This window comes from Corythoichthys intestinalis, chromosome 1 (genome assembly GCF_030265065.1).
Source record: "Corythoichthys intestinalis isolate RoL2023-P3 chromosome 1, ASM3026506v1, whole genome shotgun sequence".
Taxonomy (NCBI): domain Eukaryota; kingdom Metazoa; phylum Chordata; class Actinopteri; order Syngnathiformes; family Syngnathidae; genus Corythoichthys; species Corythoichthys intestinalis.
In genome coordinates this window covers 4,203,229-4,216,033 of record NC_080395.1, presented here as the reverse complement: position 1 = coordinate 4,216,033, position 12,805 = coordinate 4,203,229, and the positions used below count along the sequence as shown (strand labels likewise).

The 12,805-nt window shown below is 42.9% G+C and overlaps 1 protein-coding gene across 2 annotated transcripts in view; it reads left to right on the top strand.

Moving 5' to 3' along the window:
• The window catches only part of LOC130924016 (NACHT, LRR and PYD domains-containing protein 12-like), a 36,214-nt gene extending 26,634 nt beyond the window's left edge, over positions 1-9,580 (top strand). Inside the window, exons 7-11 of one of the 2 annotated variants that reach the window (XM_057850318.1) lie at positions 333-506; positions 829-1,002; positions 1,333-1,506; positions 1,751-1,924; positions 1,992-9,580. In XM_057850318.1, coding sequence (XP_057706301.1) covers positions 333-506; positions 829-1,002; positions 1,333-1,506; positions 1,751-1,924; positions 1,992-2,010 — 715 coding nt within the window. In that variant the 3' untranslated portion in view covers positions 2,011-9,580. The remainder of the gene's footprint in view (positions 1-332; positions 507-828; positions 1,003-1,332; positions 1,507-1,750; positions 1,925-1,991) is intronic. The other variant, XM_057850310.1, reaches the window with a different exon arrangement.
• Positions 9,581-12,805: the final 3,225 nt, after the last annotated feature.

Genomic DNA, 12,805 nt, shown 5'->3' with positions numbered 1-12,805 from the left:
GAAAAGAAAGTTGAAGAAAAATATATACTGTATACTTATGTGATAACCTATGTACATCGAGGCTTTGGTCAGACAATATTTTGCTAAATAATACCTTCCCAACAGACACACACACACAAAAATTAACGAATCCCTCATGTGGTTTGGAGACAAATGATTGTAACTATACAGTTAGCCAGCAGGTGGTTCCGTGGACACATGAAGCTCCAAGAAATGAACCCTTTCTCGAACCAACTGGCTCAAGTGGTGCAATGCCTCATGAGGCTTCATCTCACCATCACTACTAAACAGGTTCCTGCCTTGACCTCAGGCAATTATCTCATTTGTTGCAGCCTGTCCCGATGTGGGATCACCAGAAAAGGATGTGTTTCATTGGCGGAAGCTCTCAAGTTAAACCCCTCTCATCTTCAAGAGCTGGACCTGAGAACGAACCAGCTGTCTGACAAGGGGGTCGAGATCCTATCGAAAGGACTGGCCAGCAAACACTGCATCTTAAAAGTCCTCAAGTAAGACGCTCCTCCAGTTCGTAATCGGTCGACTCATTGAAAGAATCACTGCTGCTATTGGCAGCAACTCTAATCAATTATGAAAAAAAAAGTTTTTTTTCCTGTCGAGTTTTCATAATATTGAATGCTTTTTTAAGTTTGATGCTTTTTAAGGCTCCAATTTTCACAAAATATTTGAAATGACTTTTAATGCTTTTTAATCACCCGCATCAACCCTGTATCAGTCATGAAAAAGGCAGACACTATGTTATTTTCAGCAGAACCTTCATCACTTTAACCAGGTTCCCTTCTCGACTTCAGCCAATTATCTCATTTGTTGCAGGCTGTCCGACTGCGGGATCACCAGTAAAGGATGTGTTTCATTGGCTGAGGCTCTCAAGTTAACCTCCTCCCATCTTCAAGAGCTGTCCCTGAGCAAGAACGAGCTGTCTGACGAGGGGGTCGAGATCCTATCGAAAGGACTGGCCAGCAAACACTGCATCTTAAAAGTCCTCAAGTAAGACGCTCCTCCAGTTCGTAATCTTCCGTGGATCCGGTCGACCATTAAAAAGAATCACTGCTGCTATTAACTCTCATAAATGATGTAAAAAAAAAAAAAGTGTTTTCTTTAGACCGTCAAGTTTGCATAATTTTCAATGCCTTAAGACATTAAGTTTCATGCATTTTAAGGCCTGAATTTTCACAAAATCCATTTAATACTTTTAATGACCCACATCAACCCTGCATTAGTCAAGGAAAAGGTTGACACGATGTTACTTTCAGCAAACCTTCACTACTTTCACCAGGTTCCATTGTTCACTTCAGGCAATTATCACATCTGTTACAGGCTGTCCGACTGCGGGATCACCAGTAAAGGATGTGTTTCATTGGCTGAGGCTCTCAAGTTGAACCCCTCCCATCTTCAGGACCTGTACCTTTCCAAGAACAATCTATCGGACGAGGGGGTTGAGATCCTCTCGAAAGGACTGGCCAGCCCACACTGCATCTTAAAAGTTCTGAAGTAATTAATCAATGGTGTTAAAAAAAAAATCCTGTCAAGTTTACATAATTTTAAATGCTTTGAAATATTGAGTTTAATGCTTTTTAAGGCACAAAATCCATTTAATGATTTTAATGCTTTTTAAACCCGCATCAACCCTGTATTAGACACAGAAAAGACGGACACGATGTTGCTATCAGCAGAACCTTCGTCACTTTAAGCAGGTTCTCTTCTTGACTTCATGCAATTATATAATTTGTTGCAGGCTGTCAGAGTGCGAGATCACGAAGAAAGGATGTGCTTCATTGGCCGAGGCTCTCAAGTTAAACCCCTCCCATCTTCAAGAGTTATTTCTCATCAACTATCAAATAGAGGAAGAAGACGAGAGGGTCTTATTGAAGATCAAGAAGGATCCCAACTATAGCCTGAAGACTGTCAAGTAAGATCTAAGAACTCACCAAAATGTAAATTCATGTTCAATACCGATTCTTTGTGTCTTTCTTCAGATTTAACAAATGGGAATAAGAACGTTTTGTCCTTTGCATCACGAAGGGCAAGTCATTCCAATTATCCATTTGTCCTGGGAGGGTCTGTCCAAAAGGATTGGACTTTGAGCACCATCAATGGCAGCCAATGAGTTCAATAAGTACCCTTTAAAGGGTTAACTTAAATTTTTCACAAATTTAAAAGAAAATGTCATATGTAGACTTGAAATAGTTTTGCTCATTTTGACATCAATGTTTTAAATTTGATCATTTTCACTTTGTGTAAAATGTTGTTTTGTATGACAACATTAAAGGGGATGTAGTGCCCTGGGAAAATTTTGATATTCCATCATTTATCCATAAACGCATGCCTTTTGTATTCATATCATGCCACTTCGTGTAATTACACACAAGAAAATGAGAGAAATTTGGCTCGATTGTCAAGCTAAAACGACCGGCGCCCGAGATCTGGCAGATAATTTCGTTTCTAGTTTCAGCGTCGAATCCGACGTAGAAGGACATAACGAATGTTCATCTAATGGTGACGAGGAGAGTTACAAAGCTTTAATCGGTGTTATAGGTGACCAATTTGAGCCCAAACGAACGCCAATGCAGCGTAATGAAACGGTCATTGAGGGGAGCAATGACACTGATGAAACATCGGCAGCAGATCGTGTGGGAAACACCAATGATTTGTTTAGCATTTCTTTTTGTGAAGCTGATACACCGTGACTGCAAAATAAAGGAATGCATAGAATAATTATCATTTATTGCGCTATCATAGCTTTTCGCTCTGCCAACAGACACAAATATGAACGGGATCAGAGGATTTGTTCTATATATTTTACGAACGATAATTTATACATGTGTCGAGTCCTGTATCCAATGCGTGACATTTTTTTTTTTTTAAATTATAAAAGAGTACTCACTCTGGCCATTTCGAGCTTGGCTGCTCCCTCCTTTGCTTAGCTTTAGCCTCCTTTAGCAGTCATCGTCTCTGTCTTGATATCTCGGGACATTTAGGTGGCTGTGCCTGTATGGTCGGCACCGCATCTCCTTTGAGCAGCAATCTTTTAGCAAAACCCGATTTCTCTTGTCCATAGTTCGAGAAGCTTTCAGTTGGAAAATGCGCACCACAGAAAAGCGTGCCGGAGGCTGTGTCTAGAAAATTAGCCCTCTTTGCACGGACGAACTTTACCCATTTTCTGTGTAGTCCAGCTTTTTTTTTTCGCGTTCAGGAACTCATGGATACTATATTCCGATAAATAACTATTTGTACACCACATAGCACAGCAGTTTTGAACCATTGTTGTGATGTTTTGGTCAAACAAACCCTAACGCTACTCTCTCGTCGTTAAAAAACAATGGCACCTAGCTCCGCCTCGACTTTCAATCACTTGTCTTGACGTCGCCGCCCCATTCGGCTGTTTCCGGAACACTTTCGGTAATGTTCGTCATTTTCGATCTATTTTCGATCATTGCTCATTAATGTGATTGATTTTTTTGTTAACTTTATCAATATTTGTTATCTTGGCGCATAACGGTTCTATTGATGTCTCACACCCCCTTGCCGCAACATCCCCTTTAAAACTAGGCTTGCCACCCGTCCCTTGAAATACGGAATCGTTCCATAATTAGGAATCAAAAGTTGTGTTCCGTACTGAACTAATACGGAATGCTGTTTATTCCGTATTTCTCAGTTGTCCCATGGGGCAACCCCGCGGATCCAGCGGCGCGGAGGGGCGGGTGGCAGTGCCCTAGCTCATCCACGTCAGTCTCACACACACACACACACACACACACACCCGCGCTCACAAGTGAACACTGAACCAACAATAATGAACTAAATAAAGTGCAGGAAATATTAAAGAGAGCAAAATATGTTATCTGCCTGTTGTCTGCACTGCGCTCCACTTCCGGGTTTGTTGCCTAGTTACCTCGCTCGCTCTGGTCAGTGTACCGCCCCGCACGTTTTAAAAACAAATATGTCTAAACAGCTGACACTCACGACAGCCCACATCGTCCTCAAAAGAGGAAACATCTCCAAAAAGAATAGACTGGAGTGGGAAGGGGGTAACCCGTGGCTCGATAGTCACTGATGATGATTATAAACAGGGGTGCACATATTTTTTTTGCCCAGGTTCTCAGAGGAGGACCTGGAGATGTGACTTGGTCCTCATTGAGCTTGAGAGCCGACCCGCCTGATGCGATAAAATTATGACAAGCTTTACTTAGAGCCAATTACCTTTAATTAATTATATAAACAATTAACGCTTGATTAACATCAACTGGCACAACAAAATTGCCATTACTTTGAAGTGAAATGTAAAGTAATAAACATAAAAGCACTCATTCAAAATAAAGGGCATTCATATGCGGCTCTCACATTAACTCCAAGCCTTTGTAAAAGTGGGATGTCCTCCTCATAAGAGCTCATTGAACGTGCATGTTTAGCTTTGTGAAATGCGAGCAAAAACACGTTTGTCAGCGCATGGCGCTGTTCTACAATAACTTTATTCCGCCACTTGTCCATAGGGCGAGTGGGGTCCTGTCTGACATCGATAGTTTGATTAATTGCCACATGCTTTGTTTTTTTCGTGCTTTTCAAAGTTTGGATGGCTAAAATTCTTTGACCCTACATAAAATGCGCTGCTCTTATTAGCGACATTGGGATTCTCACGGCAAATGTTGCACCACATTTCCGTGCGAGCATCATTTGCTTCTAGCCATGGTACCTCCTGCAGCCACTTTTCAGCAAAAGTCCTTTTTTTCGGTAGCTCCGGTGATGTCTCTGTCGTCTGTCTGTCTTTTGACGGGGTGGGGAACACGGAAATAATTACTCAGTGGGGCCCGCCTCTTTGACATTTTGAGAAGTCATTTTCTCGTGTCCGCCGCAAATACAGTGGTCAGCTAGGCCTGTCGCGATAACAAATATTAGTGTGCGATAATTATTCTCATAAAGTATTGCGATATGCGATATTATTGCGCCCCCCCAATTTTTTTTTTCAACCAATTTACAATAACACAGTGAGAATACAGTATACATTCATAGATAAATTCAAAAATACTTTTTAAGAAATCACAACTAAAAACAATAGACCATGCCTCTTAAGTAAAAAAAGACAACAATATTGATACCGCACAGCACCACAGAATAAATAAAATGTGTTAAAAAAAAAAAAAATTAAAAAAAAAGAGAGAGGAAAAAAAATTGCACTTAATAACTTAAGCATTTAGGCAAATGAAAACTTTTCCCCGTCATAACTTCTGCAATGGTGTTCCATAGGGATGCAACATACAGTTAAGTCACGGTTCGGTACGATTTTTGATACGGGGTCACGATTTTCGATCCGATTCAATACATTTAATGCTCTGTAAAAAAAAACCCAAAAAAAACCAATTTTTTGTTTCGTTTTTTTTTTTTTTTTTTTTTTTGCTAGCGAGCAAAAATTAAATTGCCATCATATAAACATGTATTTTAGTGCATAATATTTACTGTATGTGCTTACTTCTTACTGATCTGAAAAATGTTTGTACAAAAGAGCTGAGAACAATCTTTACAGTTGGTAAAGTGAGGCAAGGCACACTGTTGATTGCTACAGCTTTCTTAACAGCTAAGTTTACTACATGAGCAAGACATCCTATTTGTTGTCCTAATCCATCTGTGTCACGCACTGAAATAACAATATTTGCAACATTATCTATAGTCACTGGTATGGAATGATTTGGCCTTCTTAACTTCCATTCAGTCATGTCAGTTTAGAATTCATCGATGTACTATATTGACTACGTAACCCATAATCAATCTGTGCTCACATAGCCAATGGCATGGGATGTAGCACATCTAGTGTGCCATTTCATGATATCTAGTGTGTGCGCGCATTAAAAAAGTTAACAAGCGCCGCTGAAGTCACGTCTGCTCATTACTACACAACACCAGCATATGACACAGCGCTCTTAATTTCATTCAGCTGTTTATTGTCAAAGCGAGGTTGTTCGTAGCAGCCTAGTCTGTAACAATGTTTTGGCGGACTTCGTTGTAAATATCCGGCGTTGTGCCGAAAAACAGCCACCCGCGTGAAATGTCACTCCTGACGGGAGCGCCCACACGTCAACGACACCGGCGCGCTGTAGATGGTCCACAGCAGAGGTTGCGCTAGACTTTTTCGTTGTCTGTCATTTTGACTGACGGTCATAAAAATCCGGTCATAATCTATTTTTACCAGTCACTTAAATTTTTAAAATGATGATAATGACATTGTGGTGACCCTTTGTTTGGCATAATTCACCTTCCGTACTTGTGTGTCCATTTGGCCGAGCGCGTTAGCGGCTACGACACAGTCACATGACAGAGACATTTAAGAGCCGCGCGCGTTCCGGCGTGAATAGAGAGTTCACAGAGAGCAGCAGAGCTACAGCGGTTGGACACAGCAATTCGAGCTAACAAGACTCTTAACATTGTGTACCGCTTCAACAGTATTTAGTAGTGATGGCCAAATGAAGCCTCATGAAGCAATGAAGCTTTGCAGCCAATCGGTTTGCACATGTAGCAAAGCCTCATTGTGCTTCATTTACTCTATGGCGCCATCAAGTGGTCTACTCTACAAGCCCAAGTGGTCAACATTGTTAAGAATTCAATGGTTATTTTATTATGACAAAGATATGAATGTGCTTATGTTAGTAATTTAGTATGTGAACAAAATACAACAAGTGCTAAGGATAATTTGTTATTCATTTTTGTTGAGAAATAATAGCTTTCCCACAGTGGCTGGCTTTAAACGGTTTCATTTTTTTGGACAATATTTCACCAGCTTTAGAAAATATTCTTTCACAAGGCACAGATGAAGCTGGGGTGCAGATAAATGTGAGTGGCAGTTTATATAAATTTGGGTAGGTATTTTTTTGTGCCTCCCAGTACACCAATGGATTGTTCATTCTGTTGATGTTTGGTTCAGATAGGTACACACACTCACATTTAAATTAATGTAGTTCTTCTCCCTTACCTTATTGAAAGCAATCAAATGAAAATGTTCCCATACAGGGGAGGGTCGCTTTTTTGCGCAGTTTCCATCGCAAGCAAAGGACAAGGCTCGAAAAAAGATTGCACTGGTTGCACTGTTGCGCACAGATCATGTAACAAGTACAGGAACCCGAAATGCACAAAATGTGAGATAACAGGCGATCGCCATTGCGTTTTGCAACCAATTTATACCGTAGTCTGTAGCCTACTATGTTTGCAACGCGCGCCGAACGTCGGATCACTTCCGAAGCGTTCATTAGATTCAGCCGGCCGGCGAGGCTTCTCACGACATCATTTCCGGGTTCTGCCTAAATGACACGCGCCTCGCTACAAGCTTCGTGGAAACACCCCTCCCATTACTCGACACAAGCTTCGGAACCTCGGCCCAATTTCGTCCCATCACTAGTATTTAGTTTTCATTCAAATTAATATTCTGTCCGAACAAGCTTAACAGAGAATCCACACCGTGCCATCACACATCTAGCAGATGAATATGTAACTTTTTCTCCGCAGTGACAAAAACAGCTGACTGTGGCCCAGGTAGGTATGGAACAATGAAATTAATAGTTCACCTGCTGTGGCCTTAACGCAGTCTTCCTCCTGGTGCGCATGGACTTGAATTGCGTGCCCGCTTGTGCAGTCCCTGTTTTTTCACCTCTTTTATCAACACCATCGTCGTTTTGGGGCTTTTTGAAGAAACTTCGGACACTCAGTTGCCTTGACATTTTTCAGAGTAAAGCCAACGACGTCATGCATCAAGAGAGACAATAGCTAATTAATATGCCCACTCGCCACCCTGTGGTCTGGGGTGTGAATTGCAACCTGTCAAAACGACCGATGGACTTCAGTTTTTTCCGTCGCCGTTTTAGAAAATCGGTCAACGACGGAAAATATCCGGTTAACGCGACCCCTGGTCCACAGTCACTCCGGAGCACTGATGCGGCCGGTATACGTTGAACAATAGGGTATAATGAGAACGATTGGCTCCGGCGCTAGTTTTTGCCGGACTTGGAACGAAGATGCATTTTGCGCAGTTGGTAACGAGGAATCCGAACTTTTAACAGCACGTCTGCCGCACGCGCGCACGCACGTGCACGCGAGGCGATAAGTCGCAGCGGAAAAATTACCGCCTTCATTTTTATATATCACGCGATAAATGGAATTATTGCATATTGCGACAGGCTTATGGTCAGCCATTGGTACGCAAAAGCGTATGGAAGCCGTTGAGGGCCAGCGCGTTTGTCTATGTCCGCATGCGGACCACTTATGTGCACCCCTGATTATAAAGCAAACTGCAAGGCATGAAGGAAAGCTTTTTCAATGTCTCACGGAGGTGCGACAGACCTCAACAAACTGAATATAAGATCCCAGAGGAGCCACTTTTATCACAATTCCTTGTACCTGTAACATCCCCTGAGCTTGATTTGGTATGTTGTTATGCTCTTGTATATTGATGACATACTGTATAGCCTACCGTAATCTCCCGGATATAACGCACTTTTTTTAAATCAAAATTTACTTGCATGGTTTAGCACAATAATACCTAATCCCAACAACAGTGATATGATAATCAACTTTCATGTTGTGAATAATTGTTGTCATGATATTTTTCACAACAAATAAAATGTTTTTTTTTGTACTATTCGTCTATTATTTACCGGTACATTTTTCTTGCCTTGTCGTCGCAACATGCCTGCACACGGCGATGTTGTCTTGAAGAGAACGTATACGGCGATCCGTTTCATAGGCGTGGCGCAGTTGGTACAGTGGGGCAAATAAGTATTTAGTCAGCCACCAATTGTGCAAGTTCTCCTACTTGAAAAGATTAGGGAGGCCTGTATTTGTCAACATGGGTGAACCTCAACCATGAGAGACAGAATGTGGAAAAATAAAACAGAAAATCACATTGTTTGAATTTTAAAAAGAGTGGGAAATAAGTATTTGGTCACCTACAAACAAGCAAAATTTCTGGCTGTCAAAGAGGTCTAACTTCTAACAAGGTCTAACGAGGCTCCACTTATTACCTGTCTTAATGGCACCTGTTTTAACTCATTATCAGTATAAAAGTTACCTGTCCACAAGCTCAGTCAGTCACACTCCAAACTCCACAATGGTCAAGACCAAAGAGCTGTCAAAGGACACCAGAGACAAAATTTTAGACCTGCACCAGGCTGGGAAGACTGAATCTGCAATAGGTAAAACGCTTGGTGTAAAGAAATCAACTGAGGGAGCAATTGTTAGAAAATGGAAGACATAAAAGACCACTGATAATCTCCCTCCATCTGGGGCTCCATGCAAGATCTCACCCCGTGGCGATAAAATGATAATGAGAACGGTGAGCAAAAATCTCAGAACCACAAGGGGCGATCTAGTGAATGACCTACAGAGAGCTGGGACCACAGTAACAAAGGCTACTATCAGTAACACAATGCGCCGTCAGGGACTCAAATCCTGCACTGCCAGACGTGTCCCCCTGCCGAAGAAAGTACACGTCCAGGAGGCCCGTCTGCGGTTCGCTAGAGAGCATTTGGATGATCCAGAAGAGGACTGGGAGAATGTGTTATGGTCAGATGAAACCAAAATAGAACTTTTTGGTAGAAACACAGGTTCTCATGTTTGGAGGAAAAAAAATACTGAATTGCATCCGAAGAACACCATACCCACTGTGAAGCATGGGGGTGGAAACATATACATATATATATATATATATATATATATATATATATATATATATACTGTTAAAAAAATTATTCACTTGGATATTTTAAACTTTTTAACAAATTACATCACAACGAAAAAAATTGTGTCTGTAAATAAGTCACGGATATCTTCCTCATAACTCTCGCTTAATTGTATTTGTTTTGTACTGTCGCATTTTCCCCGATATTCTAGATAATAAATTATCAATCCAAACAAAGAAAAACTGAAAAAGAAGTTTAAAAGGGTAACTATGTGTTAAAGTCTCGACCACTCCTTGATGTCTGCGATTTCTGCATCGCAACCCTTGTTATATTACCGTGTTTCACCCATAAAATATCCAGAAAATCCAGCTCAAAGTCAAAGTTTGCTTTATTGTCAATTCTACCACATGTGCAAGGACAGACAGAGAATTGAAATTGCGTGACTCTCTAGCCTCAGTGGCAGTAAAAATGAAATAAAAGAAAGAAAATATATATAAAAATAGACAACTGTACAATCTGACAATGTCAAACACACGAAATGAAAACAGGTACTGGAAAAGTAGCAGACTGCAATAGTGCAAATGTTTTGTCCTATACACACACACGCGCGCGCACACACACACGCACACACACACACACACACGTATACATACATACCAACATGTATGATTGTGCAAAAAGGGTTGTATAAAGTGACTAGATGACTATTTATCAATGACTATTATAAAGTGAGTATAAAGTAACTGTTTTAAGGTGCCTATTGTAAAGTGACTGCGTGCAAAATGACTGTTGCTTGTGAAGTGGGACTGGGAAGTCAGAGTCCAGATGGAGCGGATGTGAGGAGCGAGGGCAGAGCAGGGAGAGAGTTGAGAATCCTGACAGCCTGGTGGATGAAACTGTCCCTCAGTCTGCTGGTTCTGGCTCGCAGACTCCGCAGTCTCCTGCCTGATGGCAGCAGGCTGAAGAGGCTGTGTGATGGATGGGTGGAGTCTCTCGCAATGCAGAGGGCTTTGCGGGTGAGGCGAGAGGTATACAGTTCTCCAAGAGAGGGGAGAGAGGTGCCCATGATCTTTTCAGCGGCTCTCACCATGCGCTGGAGGACCTTCTTACAGGAGCTGGAACAGGCTCCGTACCACACGGTGATGCCGCTGGTCAGGATGCTCTCAATAGTACCTCTGTAGAAGGTCCGCGTGATGTGGGCCGGGGCCCTGGCTCTCCTCAATTTGCGGAGGAAGTAGAGGCGCTGGTTGGCTTTCTTGGCCAGTGATGCGGTGTTGGTGGTCCAAGAGAGGTCTTCAGTGACATGCACCCCCAGAAACTTGGTGCTGCTCACCCTCTCGACCACCGCACCGTTGATGGTCAGGGGTGCATGCTGAGGGCGTGTTCTCCTGAAGTCCACAACAATCTCTTTTGTCTTCTCCACGTTTAGAGAGAGATTGTTGCGGTCACACCACGGGGCCAGGCGGCTCACCTCGCTCCGATAGTTGGTCTCGTCGTTGTTGCTGATGAGGCCCGCCACAGTCGTGTCATCGGCAAACTTGACGAGAAAGTTGGAGCTGTGCAGTGCTGTGCAGTCGTGTGTCAGCAAGGTGAAGAGGAGGGGGCTTAGCACACATCCTTGGGGTGCCCCAGTGTTCAATATGGTGATGCTGGATGTGTTCCTGCCGACCTGGACTGCCTGAGGTCTCCCAGTCAGGAAGTCCAGCAGCCAGTTGCAAAGTGAAGTGTTGATCCCTAGCTGGTCCAGTTTAATGATGAGCTGTTGGGGAATGATTGTGTTGAATGCTGAACTGAAATCAATGAACAGCATTCTGACGTAGGCATTCTTATTGTCCAGATGGGTGAGGGCTGAGTGGAGGGTGGTGGTGATGGCGTCGTCGGTCGAGCGGTTCGACCGATACGCAAACTGGAGGGGGTCCATGGAAGGTGGGAGGACAGTTTTGATGTGTTTCAGCACTAGCCGTTCAAAGCACTTCATAAGGATGGGAGTAAGTGCTACCGGACGGTAGTCGTTGAAACTTGAGGGCGATGACTTCTTCGGCACCGGGATGATAGTGGTGGTTTTGAGGCAGGTGGGAACAACAGCTTGGCTCAGGGAGATGTTAAAAATGTCTGTGAAGACATCTGTGAGCTCACCAGCACAGTCCCTCAGAACACGTCCCGGGATGTTGTCAGGACCAGAGGCTTTGCGGGCGTTGACTCTGCTAAGTGTCCTTCTCACGGCGTCAGGGCACAGTGTTAACACCTGTTCGCCAGGAGGAGGTGGTTTTTTCTGTGCCGGCGTGTTGTTTTGTGCCTCAAAGCGAGCGAAGAAGTCATTTAGAGCATTTAGCAGAGAAGTGGAGCTGTCACAGCTGTGTCTTGACACCCGGTGATACATGCCACACAGAGTTTTTGGATCGAAACAAGGTAAGTACGCGATAATACAGTATCTCGTTAAAATCATGGTGTCTTTAATTATGCTCTCTCATGGTCTCACCTTCAGTTAGGGTTTCGTTGTTTAAAAGTAAAAAATGAAATGCCCTACTGTTCAAAAATTAAAAAAAAAATTTTTTTAAAAGCTTTCTAATGATGTATCACACATGCATATAGGACAATTTTTGAATTTGGCCAAATTGGGTGTCTTAGAGCAGAACTTCATGTCACCTAAGTGTTTTCCGTTAAATATAAATCTGTGACAGAGGACATAGTAGAGCAAGGCTGCCCTCAAGCGGCCATCTCTCCTAAAGGGAATAGTTACCATTCTCGCAGACATCACACAACTCTCTAGATTGGTCTAACACATTCATTATAGTAAAGCATTCAGGGAGATGTTACTACATGCCATTGACACAGCAAAGTTGACCGACTTATCAGCCCTCGCCTGATAAGCGAAGGAAAGGACGTCAACAACACTTCGGTGGGGTCAGAACGCCCTCGCCTTACCAATACAACAACTTAGTAGCGTGGCGCCTTGGGCATCAAGACATGCCTTAGTTGCCGTGGCAACCACGTCCCAGCCACGAAAGATGACGCGCGAACTTGACCGGCCAAACTTGCCACAGAAGGATGATCCCAAGACAACACTCAGGCACGCCTTCCGCTAGGCCCACTCCGCCGCAGCTTTCAAAAGACTTAACTTTTAGCGAACAACG